Source organism: Podarcis raffonei, chromosome 12, assembly GCF_027172205.1.
Source record: "Podarcis raffonei isolate rPodRaf1 chromosome 12, rPodRaf1.pri, whole genome shotgun sequence".
In the NCBI taxonomy this organism is placed as follows: Eukaryota; Metazoa; Chordata; class Lepidosauria; order Squamata; family Lacertidae; genus Podarcis; species Podarcis raffonei.
Window position 1 is genome coordinate 3,023,280 of NC_070613.1, and position 14,038 is coordinate 3,037,317.

Consider the following 14,038-nt stretch of genomic DNA (forward strand, 5'->3'; position numbering starts at 1 on the left):
CTTTCCCTGTTCCAAGCACGACACTCTTGCGCCAAATACTAGAGAAAACAACTGCAGGTAGAGATTGCAACCAAACACAGGCCCTACACCATGTTGTTAAAGAAGTGTTGTTGTTGTTTAGTTGTTTAGTCATGTCCGACTCTTCGTGACCCCCTGGACCAGAGCACGCCAGGCACTCTTGTCTTCCACTGCCCCCCGCAGTTTGGTCAAACTCATGCTGGTAGCTTCCAGAACACTGTCCCACCATCTCGTCCTCTGTCATCCCCTTCTCCTTGTGCCCTCCATCTTTCTCAACATCAGGGTCTTTTCCAGGGAGTCTTCTCTTCTCATGAGGTGGCCAAAGTATCGGAGCCTCAGCTTCAGGATCTGTCCTTCCAGTGAGCACTCAGGGCTGATTTCCTTCAGAATGGAGAGGTTGGATCTTCTTGCAGTCCATGGGACTCTCAAGGGTCTCCTCCAGCACCAGAATTCAAAAGCATCCATTCTTTGGCGATCAGCCTTCTTGATGGTCCAGCTCTCACTTCCATACATCACTACTGGGAAAACCAGAGCTTGAACTATACAGACCTTTGTTGGCAAGGTGATGTCTCCGCTTTTTGGTTAAAGCAGTATGACGCCCCTTTAAACAGCCTTGGCTTCCCCCCCACCAAGACCAAAGAATTCTGGGAATTGTAGTTTGTTAAAAGGGTCTGATAGTTGCGAGGAGACTACAGTTCACAGAGTCCTCTGAGAAGAGGGATTTGCTTGGGAGACCACTCTGGGAATTGTAGCTTTGTGAGTGAAACAGGGGTCTCTCAGCAACCCTTAGGAAGAGTAAGCAGAGGTTAGGTGGCCATCTGTCGGAGATTATTGAGCTGCAATTCCTGCATTGCAGGGGGTTGGACTAGATGGCCACTGGGGGTCCCTTCCAATTCTTTGATTCTGTTATTCCCCCAAGGCTAGTAAAATGCTGAATCATAAGGTTCTTCTGAATTTGGGAGGAGGGGGTGTTGATTCAGGCGAGGCAGGGGTTGTAGAGGAGAAGGGAAGAGAGGTTTTATCATAGGGGGGTGCAGAGTGTGTGTGTGTGGGGGGGAATGGATGAGCTGAGGAGGAGGAGGAGGAGGTTGGGCTTTTTCAAAAGCTCTGCAGTTACTATGGAAACCAGAAGGCAGCATCCAAAAAGTGTAAAAGGGAGGGGGGAGTGGGAGCAGGCCCAGACAGAGGGGGGGGCCATATGGGCCACTTGGCCTGGGCCTCCGATTCCAAAGGGGGCCACGGTCAGCATATTCACAAAATTATTTATATACTTATTTATAAGACTTCAGTTATCCCCAGGGTAAAAAAAAGGGGGGGCACATTATCTGCCTGGCTCTGCAAGGCCCTGGGTGGGAGAGGTTTGCTTTGTTTGGCCCCCAACTCATGAGCAAGACAGCAGTCCTGCAGTCCTTCCACAACCATCGAGTGATGCCTGGTTTTCCCTTCTTTCGGTTTTTATCGCCGTGAACTGCTTTGATGTGTATTTTTCAGTAAAGGGTTAACTTCGCCTCCTCAGTGTGATTTACTGCTGGCTCGCTTCTGACACCAGCTGCTGCTTGTGAGACTCAGCAGGGAGGAGGGTGGGGACAAAAGCAGAATCCTTTGGCCCTGCCTGGTCATTGGGCCCTGGCCCTGCCTGTCACTGGCTCTGGCTCCGCCTACAGTTGGGCTCTCCGCCTTCTCTCTCTGCCATTCCCAAGGGCCACCAGCCACCAACTGCGCAGGAGGATGCAGAAATCACAGGGCAACGACTTCTCGCCTCCACTTCCGGAAAGACTTACCGAGACCAAGTAGTTCCTCCCCCAGCTCCTGGAGCAGCCCCAGTCCTTCCGCAGGCCTTGCAGGACGTCCAGGGCCGCCACTTTGGCCTTGATCTGGTCCATGTCGGAGGGAGGGATGTTCTTCACGATCTGTCTGGCTCGCCACCTGGAGAAAGAGATCCCGGGAGAAGCTGAGAAAGAGGTTCCGACTGAGCGTCAGGAAAGCCACTTCTGCAATAAACAAGGAGGTGGGGTTGCGGGTGTCATACCCCTTCCCCACATTCGGGGGGCTGGCTCCAGCCCCCGCGATACCTAAGGGAATCCCCACCTGTGTCATACCCCAGGCCAGCCAAACGGCTGGCTCCGGGGGCAGAACCTTGGCTATTTAAACCTGCCGCAGCCGAGGCTCCTCCTCTTTTCCTTCGCTGCTGCAGCTGACCCGGTTTTCCCGCCCATCCCACCCACTTTTTAGGATAGGTTCTCTGACGTTGCTATGAACTTCGGTTGGTCGCCGTCAAGGGGCCTGGTAGGAATTTTCCCAAATGGCAGATTGGCACCAGCCACTTGGTTTTCGCCTACCTCGTAGCAAACTGTCACAACTCTTCGGTATTGGCGGTTAGGCATTGGTAGGGGTACTGTCCTATTGTTATGCAAATGAAGGGGGAAGGAACGCCATCACCTTCCCCCAAGCAAGGGTAGTCCGGTAAAGGATTCCAGGGGGTGTGGCCTTGTCTTAAGCCTAAGGAGGTGTGGGCCCACGGCACGCCCCCACGTGTTGACGCCCAGGGGAGGCCCTAGTTGACGTGCCTCAGCAGGACTCCTCCCTCTGGCGATTAACCCTTCCGGCCTCTAGCCGGTTAGTAGTTAGGACCAATGCCTAAGCCAATACCACTCAATTCCTGTAATCAATAAAGTTGTGGCCTAATTTGACCCATTAACCTGAATTCTTGTGTCCTGTGTCTTTATTTACTTGGGGGGAGGTGGGAACTCTCTCTCTATGAGAGAGAGAGAGCGGAGGGATCTACACGTGCGGTTTTTAACGCTAAAAAAGAGTTAAAGTTCTGGTAACTATACATTCCAACCCTTGCTTCCCGAACAGCTTAGTTGACGAACAAACGGGCTCCTGAATGGCGAAAACCCAGAAGTTAACCGTTCCGGTTTGCAAATGTTCTTTGGAAGCCGAACGTCTGACGCGGCTTCAACGGCCTCCGGTTGAGCGCAGGGAGCTCCTGCAGCCAATCGGAAGCCACGCCTTGGTTTTTGAATGGTTTTGGGAGTCAAACGGACTTCCGGAATGGATTCAGTTCGAGAACCAAGGTTCCACTGTATAGCCACATGACATTCTTTTTCAACGTTAAAACTGCATTATTAAAATGTGACGCCAGAGGGTGGTCAAGAGTTCCCTTCCCCCCACAAACCAGGTATATCATACGGCAAAGATCATACGGTAGATCACACTGCCCCTTATATAATAAAGCAAGAGTAAGATTTTTAGCACCTATAATGACAAGGTCCCCTGGCCAGAACCCCTCTGACATGATTTTATATCTCCTCGCAGACACAGATAAGTATGTGAACTGGTGTGTAGCACTCTTCGCAACTGCCGCTAGGAAAATTAGAGCAAATTATATAGCCAAGGTAGACGCCAACTGTAAAGGAGATGAATTTATTTGACCCTATCTACATCAAGCTATATTCTGTCTTTATCACCAAACTCCGAATATAATTGCACATTGTATTAATTAACAGTAATTTTTTAATATATTAGTGGCCATGTGATAATTTTAGCTTATAAATTTTATTGTTTAATGTCTTAACTTGTATATTAAGGTACTTTTATAGCTCTGTTTAGAGTAGGTAATGCCTTGATAACATAAATGTTTTAAGTTTTTTTGTATCAATCCAGTATATTTTCTTTTAATTGTTGAATGATTCTGTGTACATTGCGGCAGCCTTTGCGGCAGCTGTGTACATTGCGGCAAAGGAAGCGAAAGAGAAACCAAATGTCTTGGGGGTTTTTTGGAACAATGTTGTTTAGTATCGTTCTAACAACGTTTAAAAGGTGAGTGTAGATCCAGCCGAAGTCTGCTTGGCTGGGCTTGACGCAGGAGGCATGTGCGGGTGCTATCCAGATCTGTTTTGCTCTGAAACGAAGAGGTCAAAGTCAGCCATACCCAATCATTTCAGGGGGCCTCCTCGGAGCAAAACACAAGCAGATACAATTCTTGCGTCTGCACTGCCGCAGATCGGAACTCAAGATCTGCCATAGGCTCCAGCAATCGAAAAGGTATTTAGGCATGGCGCCCTCTGCTGTTACCTGCGGAAGATGAGCTTGCTGTTCTCCTGGAACTGGGCCAGCACGGCCGGCGGCTCCGGCCACTCCACGCCCTTGCCGTAGTCCGCCATGCTGCGTACCGCCTGAAATCTCTCCACCAGCTCCAGCAGGTGAGACTTCACCTTGTGGCGCTTGTAGTAAGACATGATGGTGTACGTGGCCCGCAGGTAACGGCAGCGCTTGCGGGCCAGGGCGCCCCTCCAGGCCTGCATAGGACGGACGAGTCAAATCAGGGCCAGCCAAGCCATGACAACCCCACCACCAAACTCTCCCTGCCCCCGGCCTCCCGGTGCCAGTGGGAAAAAAGGGTAAAAAGTAAAGGACCCCTGGATGGTTAAGTCCAGTCAAAGGTGACTCATCTCGCTCTCAGGCCGAGGGAGCCGGCATTTGTCCACAGACAGCTTTCCGGGTCATGTGGCCAGCAAGACTAACCCGTTTCTGGCGCAACGGTGCGTGACGGAAACCAGAGTGCATGGAAATGCCATTTACCTTCCTGCCGCCGTGGTACCTATTTATCTACTTGCACTGGTGTGCTTTCAAACTGCCAGGTTGGCAGGAGCTGGGACAGAGCAGCGGGAGCTCACCCCGTCATGGGGATTTGAACGGGCCTTGTCTACAGTGGCTCCCCGTCTATGGAATGCTCTCCCCAGGGAAGTGTTGGGATACTGCCAGGGAGACAAAGTCCATCTGAGCCCCCAAGCTCCTTGCCGGACGATCCATCGACCTCCCGTAGACAGGCAGTATCAGCAAATAGCGACACGAAGCCTCAAGAATAGATTGCCACATTCTTAGGCTGGTGCACACTCTATCAGCAGAATTCACACAGCGAAAGATGCACAGCAGGAGAGCATATTTACAGTTTATTCAGCGTTGGTCAGAACAAAGAAACCATGACCGCCTGCATTGGTATGTTCAGGCAACAAGAAGGAAACGAAAGCAACTTACAACATAAACATCCTGTGAACAGGAAATACGCAGACTCTGTGACTCACAAAGCCTGCTCCCTTTTAAGGTGGAACGGAAATATCCCAACATCAAGTTCATCTGGCGCCTTCACTATACACCCTTAGGCACAAGGCAAAAACGTTCCTTTTTAACCAGGCCTTTGGTTGATCTTATTGACATCCAACACCCTTTTAGAATGTGACTTGGAGGTGCGTGAGAGTTATTGGGTTATTGCTTTTGGTTTGATTTACTAGGTTGTGATCTTGTTGTGAACTGCCCTGAGACCTCCAGGTATAAAGGTAAAGGGTAAAGGGACCCCTGACCATTAGGTCCAGTCGTGGCCGACTCTGGGGTTGCGGCGCTCATCTCGCTTTATTGGCCGAGGGAGCCGGCGTGCAGCTTCCGGGTCATGTGGCCAGCATGATTGAGCCGCTTCTGGCGAACCAGAGCAGTGCACGGAAACGCCGTTTACCTTCCCGCCGGAGCGGTACCTATTTATCTACTTGCACTTTGACGTGCTTTCGAACTGCTAGGTTGGCAGGAGCAGGGACCGAGCAACGGGAGCTCACCCCGCCATGGGGATTTGAACTGCCGACCTTCTGGTCGGCAAGTCCTAGGCTCTGTGGTTTAACCCACAGCGCCACCCACGTACCACCTCCGGTTATAGGGTGGTGTATAAGTTGAATAAATAATAATAATAATTTGAACCGCCGACCTTCTGATCAGCAAGCCCAAGAGGCTCAGTGGTTTAGACCACAGCGCCAGCCATGTCCAAATTTCAGGGGCAGAACAGCTGTGCCTTGCATGCAGAAGGTTCGCAGGCTCCATCCTCGATGGAATATCCACGTAGGAGCAGGGAAAACTCCCTCTAAGGAACCCATCAGGGGTGTGGCGCAGTGGCAGAGTGTCTGCCTTTCGGGCAAAAGGACCCAGGTTCAAGACTCTGTTGCCCTGTTTTGACCTGGAGGTACCAAACAATTTAACCCCTGTGTTGCCAACAATAGTCAGTAATATCCAAGGCAACACCAAATACAATGATACGATATCAATATACACTCTTTATATACATACCTTTATGACCACTGCTCCATAGCAATTGCTGTTCATACTTTCCCATTCGCCCTATAGATGGGTTTTTGAATAATTTCTGTATCCTTCTGCTGTGCTGAAGAAGAATTCCACGAAACAGTGAGAATATCCGGAATCACCGTTCACTACGTCTGTTTGCGAACTACTTCAGCAGCGTTGGACGTCATAAAACAAAGCTTTAGCTCTCTCTCTCTCTCTCTCTCAACACACACACGGAGGGGAGCTCCAAATCCAGGAAGACAGTGGAGCTAACGCAGAGAGGGAGAAAAGGAAAAGGGGGAAAGAAGAAGAAAAAGAAAGAAAAAGGAGCCCTAACTTTACTTTACCGCTGCTGCCCCCATCTCTGCCGACAAAGAAGAGGGGAGGTAGGTGAGCCCGGGAAGGCAAAAGAGGCTCCGAAAAAACACGTGGCTGAGCCTACCCCTTCATGCAAAGCCGCATGACAAAGGAGATCGCAGAAAGGAAGAAACTACCCCCTTCTTTTTTCCTTTCTTTTTGAAAACACCTGCACCACCACCACAATTGAAAACACCTGCACCACAACATACCCACTCCTCCCAAACAAACTAAAGAAAATTCCCACAACACTTAACAGGTACACACAGACCATGCTCAAAGCATGGAAAACACAAATAGGCAAACTATCCCCAACCCCATCCCCACTAATCCCCCTGGCGTACCACCCATTATTCCACCATGCAGCACAAAACCTCCAGATAAGAACCTGGCGAACCAAAGGCTTATATCGCCCAATAGACTTTTATAAAAATAACAAACCCTTGTCAACACAAGAAATACAAGACAAACTAGAAGACACCCAAATGACCTGGTTAACACAACACCAACTACATGCCCTCTTAAACAACCCAACAGTAAAATCAGCAGCAACTAGGCCCCTGACTACCTTCGAAAACCTCCTCCTAACAACAAAGGGAAACGGTAAAGGGACGGTATCCGCAATATACAAAATACTACTCCAAAACCCCGCAAATCCCCTAGACGCAATCAAAAAACAATGGGAGAATGACATAGGCTATGAGATTAACCCCACGCAATGGACCAGAATGTGGTCTAAACCTCCCTTTAAATCCATATCAACGAAAAGAAAAGAACTCACACTGAAACTCACCTACAGGTGGTACCTAACACCAAGGAATCTAGCGCTAATACACCCAGGAACCTCACCAAAATGCTGAAGAGGGTGCACCTCCACAGGCACATACCTCCACATGTGATGGGAGTGTCCCAAAATTCAACTATTCTGGACAACAGCCATACAAGAAATATGTAAAATAACTAAGCAAGTAATAGACATCACCCCAGAATTGGCCCTACTAAACATCTTCCAAGACAACAATGCCCATTTACACCACAAAGAACTCATAACCCACCTGCTCTCAGCAGCCAGAAACACCATAACCAGACACTGGAGAGACCTGTCAGGAGTAAGCATGGACCAATGGTACCAAATAGTATGGGAAACAGCCCTACTAGAAAAATTAACTAATAAACTGAAACTGACACGGGGACAAACAGAAGAAGACGCCTTCACTCCGGTATGGCTCCCCTTTATCACATACACAACCCAACAGGACAATGACAATAATCCACCAACAGCATACAAATCAATATGGCTAACCTGATCCAAAACACACACACACCTCACTCACACACGAAAACAAAGATCACCACAGCCAGTCACAAGCAAACAATCACACCCTAGGCCAACCCCAACCTCTCTCACCACCAAAGGAACACAAGTGAACAACACAAGCAACGCTGACACCAAACTCTACATACATTAAACATAATAGAAACACCGCCACCCGACCCCACCCCCATCCATCTTCCCTCTCTCCACCCCCCCTTTCTTTTTTCTTTCTTTTTTCTTCTCCCCCTAATGCCTCAACAAATGAAACAGATTTGTAAAAATGTTACATGGAAGAAGGAAAAAAAATACGAGGCACTACACTTCTGTAAAACAAGAAAATCCTTAATAAAAAATATTTTAAAAATAAAATAAAACAAAGCTTTACAGCGTTTTTTCACCACATAAAAATCTGATTCATTGCTTCTTCCAGAGACTTGCACAGTCTTCAAAGACTTTCAGAGACTTATAAGACTTTGGTTTTTTGTTTTCAAGAGAATCCATTAAGAGTGCATATTTTGTGCCTTTCAGGGATTCATAAGTTTTCTGTTTACATGATTTCATGTATTTCATATTATATGAAGAGTGTATATTGATAGCGTATCATTGTATTTGGTCATCGTGTTGCCTTGGATATTATTGACCTGGAGGTACGGCAGCCCTTCGGGTGTGGAATCGGGCGCCACATTCCTCCTGTCCATAGTTGCAACCGTCAGCACAATGCTTGCACAGGTGTAAACGGAAACACGGGTACCTTTTGCAGTAGCAGCACAATGATGGGGATCAGCTGAGCTCGTTCCTGCTCCAGGGTGAAAAGCGTCTGGGGCGTGCGGATAAAGATCTTGGTGTGTCCGTAGGCGACGTCGTCCTGAAAGCCGTGCTGCTGCATCAAGGCCTGCGTGGCCTCCCGGTCAGTAGCCATGAGGTGGTTGGGCCATGTGTACTCACAGGTCATCTTATACCTGGGAAGGGAGAAATTTACCGGTGACTGGCCTGGCTTGAGAGAGAGTCTAGGAAATGCTGGCTGCTGGACTGTGGGATGGGAGAGGACCATCCCAGCAGCCTTTTCGCAGAGCTGCGGGCAAAACTGACACTCCATGCAAGGAGAAAGGTAGTAGCTCAGGCTGCTACCCACTGTGCTAGCTTTCTGCTTGCATGGATCATTGTTGTTATTGCTTTTTTGCAGGGGAGTTCATTGCAAAAATGTGAAAGCTGCCACTTTGGGACTGCACCACCTCATTCTGGGAGAGGAAATTGGGGTCCCTCTCCCAGGTCTCATTATACTTTGCTTGCGGACCCCTGTCTGTTAGGTCCAGTCGCAGACGCCTCTGGGGTTGCAGCGCTCATCTCGCTTTATTGGCTGAGGGAGCCAGCGTACAGCTTCTGGGTCATGTGGCCAGCATGACTAAGCCGCTTCTGGCGAACCACAGCAGCGCACGGAAACGCTGTTTACCTTCCCGCCGGAGCGGTACCTATTTATCTACTTGCGCTTTGACGTGCTTTCGAACTGCTAGGTTGGCAGGAGCTGGGACTGAGTAACGGGAGCTCACCCCGTCACGGGGATTCGAACCGCCGACCTTCTAGGCTCTGTGGTTTAACCCACAGTGCCACCCATGTCCCTTTTGCTTACTTACCACGCCCCAGTATTCCTACCTTGAGAAACTACTTCCACTGATTTTTGCCTGAGTGTATCGGGCCAGGCACAGGGTGCTAGCAGGAAAGGAAAAGTTTGCCACCTTTGGAATATTTGCAGTGCTGTGTTTGTACAGAAGGCCTGGAGGTGGTGCTTACCGGAGGAGGAAGCGGTCGTAAGGCTGCCTGTAGGCGAATCCCGCCCTCCGGACGCGCACGTTCTCAAGCAGCCCCAAATACGACACCTGATGGCGGCAGCGCTCTGCGTCGAACAGCAAGGGCGACTTCTGGTCGTTTGGCTTGATGCAACGGACGTAATACGGCTCCTGTTCGGAAGAGGCAGGAAAGGAATCAAAGAAGAATGGGTGAGGTTCAGCAACACTCCCCCCCCTTCCCAAATGCTTGCAGAGAGCCAGCAACTCACTAAGGAATTCTGCCTCCTGGAGAGGCAGCGTGGCACAGTGGTTAGAGTGATGGACTAGGAACCTGGGCTCAAACCCCCGCTCGGTAATCACGAAGCTCGCTGGGTGACCATGGGGGCCAGCCACTCCCTCTCGGCCTAGCCTGCCTTGGAGGCTTGTTGTTGGGGGGGGGGGGTAAAGGAGGAGAGACAGCACCTTAAAAAGCAGAGACATCACCTTGCCAACAAAGGTCCGTACAGTTAAAGCCATGGTTTTCCCAGTAGTGATGTATGGAAGTGAGAGCAGGACCATCAAGAAGGCTGATCGCCGAAGAATTGATGCTTTTGAATTATGGTGCTGGAGGAGACTCTTGAGAGTCCCATGGACTGCAAGAAGATCAAACGCATCCATTCTGAAGGAAATCAGCCCTGAGTGCTCACTGGAAGGACAGATCCTGAAGCTGAGGCTCCAGGACTTTGGCCACCTCATGAGAAGAGAAGACTGCCTGGAAAAGACCCTGATGTTGGGAAAATGGAGGGCGCAAGGAGAAGGGGACGACAGAGGACGAGATGGTTGGACAGTGTTCTCGAAGCTATCAGCATGAGTTTGGCTAAACTGCGAGAGGCAGTGGAAGACAGGAGGGCCTGGCGTGCTCTGGTCCATGGGGTCACGAAGAGTCGGACAACAACAACAACAAAAGGAGGAGAGGGAGAAGAACCACATACACTACCTGGAGGCCGTTGGAGGAAAAGGTGGGGTATAAAGGAGACAGATAAATATATAGCTGGTGGAGAACAAAAACAGGTGGAATTGGAACACAGCAATATCTAGGCGGACAACAGAGGACGAGATCGTTGGACAGTGTTCTCGAAGCTACCAGCATGAGTTTGACTAAAGTGCGGGAGGCAGTGGAAGACAGAAGTGCCTGGCGTGCTCTGGTCCAGGGGGTCACGAAGAGGTGGACACGACTAAACAACCAAACAACAACAATATCTAGGCTGGGGCAGGGCAGAACGTAGATTAGTGCCACACCTGGAATTCTGTGCACAGGTTCTTCTTATATTCTGAGCCCACATCCCCAGCCAGTCGGCCCTCTCTCTCCCCCTCTCTCTGCCTAGCAGACAGAGTAGTTGCATGGGTAAAAAGGGGCAAGAGGCAGCCATGGTATGTGTGCTTGCCCCCGGGTTCCCTGGAGGAGCAGAAGCTGGAAATGCGATCGATAATCTCAACAGGCTTATTTATAGAGCCCCGGTGGCACGCAAAGGGGGACCATCTGGGCTCTCCTGTCTCTCCACGGCGCTCCGATTCCCCTCCCAGAGGCATCTAATTTTGGTTCCCGACGAGAGAGACGGGAGCCAAGGAACGCAGGGGGAGACTTGGTGCCTGCCAACGGTTACCAAGGCAGCTGAGGACCTCCGGCGGCCTGCTCTTGCCAGCGCCTTCTCAGGACCGGCTGTTGCAGGAATTGAGGGAGAGAGAGTGCAAATGGAGATGGGGAGGTGGCCCTAATAATAATAATAATAATAATAATAATAATAATAATAATAATATTTATACCCAGCCCTCCCCAGCCAAGACCTGGCTCAGGGCAGATAACACCAGGTATAAAAACAATTGACTAAAAAAACAAGATACTACATTAAAATGCAGCCTCATTTCAGTAGAAAATCAAATCAAAAACTTTTTTGGGGATGAAAACGTCAAATCTTCACCAAGGCCAACTATCCAGACTGGTCCTACGTGGTCCAGAAAAAAGCCAGGGAAGTCCCCAAATAGGAGTTCCATCACAGAAGGAGAAAGGAAAAAGGAAAGAGGGAATCAAGTTGATTCCAAGCCAAAGGCCAGGCGGAACAACTCTGTCTTACAGGCCCTGTGGAAAGAAATCAGATCCCGCAGGGCCCTGGTCTCCTGAGGCAGAGCATTCCACCAGGCCGGAGCCAGTGTTGAAAAGGCCCTGGGCTCTGGTTGAAGCAAACTGACTTCCTTAGGGCCTGGGACCTCTAAAAGGTAAAGGGACCCCTGATCGTTAGGTCCAGTCGTGGCCGATTCTGGGATTATGGCGCTCATCTCGCTTTATTGGCCGAGGGAGCCGGCGTACAGCTTCCAGGTCTTGTGGTCAGCATGACTAAGCCGCTTCTGGTGAACCAGAGCAGCGCACGGAAACGCCGTTTACCTTCCCGCCGGAGTGGTACCTATTTATCTACTTGCACTTCGTGCTTTCGAACTGCTAGGTTGGCAGGAGTAGAGACTGAGCAACAGGAGCTCACCCCGTCGCAGGGATTCGAATCGCCGACCTTCTGATCGGCAAGCCCTAGGCTAGTGGTTTAACCCACAGTGCCACCCGCGTCCCTAGGGTATTGCTATTTATGGACCTTAAGGTCCTCTGCAGGGCATACCGGGAGAGGCGGTCCTGTAGGTACGAGGGTCCTAGGCTGTGAAGAGGGGTTTGTTGCCTCCTCCCCATGAAGCCGGTACTTCAGTGCAGAAGCTCCGTTCTTTTTCTGTTCCTTTTGGCTTACATGTATTTATTGATAAGAAAACAAAGCATGTAAGAACATAAGACGAACCCGGCTGGATCTGGCCAATGGGAGCCCATTGAGTCCAGCATCCTGTTCTCACAGTGGCCAACCAAATGTCTGTGGGAAACCAACAAGAAGGACCCAGGCGCAAGTGTGTTTCTCCCCTGTGGTGTTTTCCAACAACTGGTATTCAGAAAAATTGCAGCGTCCAGCTGTGGCAGCAGGGCAGAGCCGTCCCGGCTAGCAGCCCTGGTCCAAGCACTTCTGTACATGTTAATCGACCGGAGAAGCACATTGCAAAATTCAGAGGAGGGCAAATTTAGAAGGATGACTGTTTTTGGGGTTGCAAGCTGTTTTGGGAAGTGCGGATTGGGAAGATTCCCCATTAACCAAGCCAAACCCCTTCCCTTCTTCGGGGCGGGGGGTGTATCAGCTTGCATTCTGAGTGCCGAAAGTATTGTTCTGATGTGTAGAGATCTTTCCTATTCTACTTAATTCAAGAGGGTTCTCAAAGCTTCTCTGGCTGAAAGAAGCAAGCAGAAGGTTCATGATGTTTGGGTTATTCCTTCAGAGAGTACAGCTGGCGTAAACTGGTTCTGTTATCTCTTATAGTCATGCTGGCTATAATAGTAAGGCCAGAAGGAGCCTGGGTTTCACTTTCTCTTTCAATCTCTCTCTCTCTCTCTCCCTCTCTCTCTCTCTCTCTCTCTCTCTTTCTTGTGTGGTGTTCTGTACATAATATGATTAGTGTTAAGGTTTAGACTTATTATAAGTTCTTGTAAGTTTAAGTCTGCTGCAACTGGATTTCTTACGGACAGGGCCAATCCTGAATGTATTGGATTTGTGACCATTATGCTCATTTGCCTTCAATAGCAGTAAAACTCTGCTGGATCAAATATTCATTGCCTCTGGTCTATTTTTGGGGAATCCTGCAACATCTTTTATGTTTTTACTCTGCTAATTATACTGCGATGGCCTGGGACTCAGGCTCAGACTCGGAACCAGAGGAGACTCAGTCTGCACCGGATCCTTTGCCTCAGACATTGTGTGTATGTGTTATATCTGAAGTTACCTTCGATGCCAGGTTCTCCACCAGTGCCACGATGGAGTTTTTGAAGAGGGTGGCAGCCGTCAGGGGCCTCTTGGTGACCTCGGTGATGCTCTGCTGGCCCTCTGGCCACATGTCCTGGAGGACGGGGTCTGCGCTGGGGAAAGAGCACAGAGCAGGAGTGAGGAGGTGCAGGTCGTTCCCAGCGCCAACCGTTCCTTAACCCTCAACCTCTCTGGGCATGGCCCACTGGTGACCATGTGTGGGTGAACATCACAGGTAGCAGAGGAGCTAAGAACTTGCAGGGCACAACTCATCCACCCTAAGGGCTTAAGGGTAGTGTGGTCACAGGTTCAAGCCCCAACATTTCCAGTTAAATGCCGTGTACCATTGGCCAGGCTTCTCAGCAGCCCAGAAAGCATACCCAACTCCAGCTCCCATCAGCCTGTCCTGGGTGTGTCCGTTTGCATTTCTTAGTGCAGAAAGCATTGATCTGATGTGCAGAGATCTCTCCTATTCTAAGTAATCCAAGTGGGTCCTGGAAGCCACCCCAGAAATGATCTCTTTCAGCTTCTGCCTTCTGGAAGAAGGTACAGAGTTATAAAGACTAGGACTAGCCACCTGAGAAACAGTTTCTATCCAA

The 14,038-nt window shown here is 49.9% G+C and overlaps 1 protein-coding gene across 1 annotated transcript in view; it reads right to left on the reverse strand.

Moving 5' to 3' along the window:
* Nucleotides 1-14,038, reverse strand: part of LOC128423850 (unconventional myosin-Ig-like) — an 83,836-nt gene that overhangs the window by 32,010 nt on the left and 37,788 nt on the right. Inside the window, exons 14-18 of the mRNA XM_053409387.1 lie at nucleotides 13,420-13,552; nucleotides 9,587-9,753; nucleotides 8,550-8,757; nucleotides 4,096-4,319; nucleotides 1,800-1,944 (exon numbers count right to left, since the gene is read on the reverse strand). Coding sequence (XP_053265362.1) covers nucleotides 1,800-1,944; nucleotides 4,096-4,319; nucleotides 8,550-8,757; nucleotides 9,587-9,753; nucleotides 13,420-13,552 — 877 coding nt within the window. The remainder of the gene's footprint in view (nucleotides 1-1,799; nucleotides 1,945-4,095; nucleotides 4,320-8,549; nucleotides 8,758-9,586; nucleotides 9,754-13,419; nucleotides 13,553-14,038) is intronic.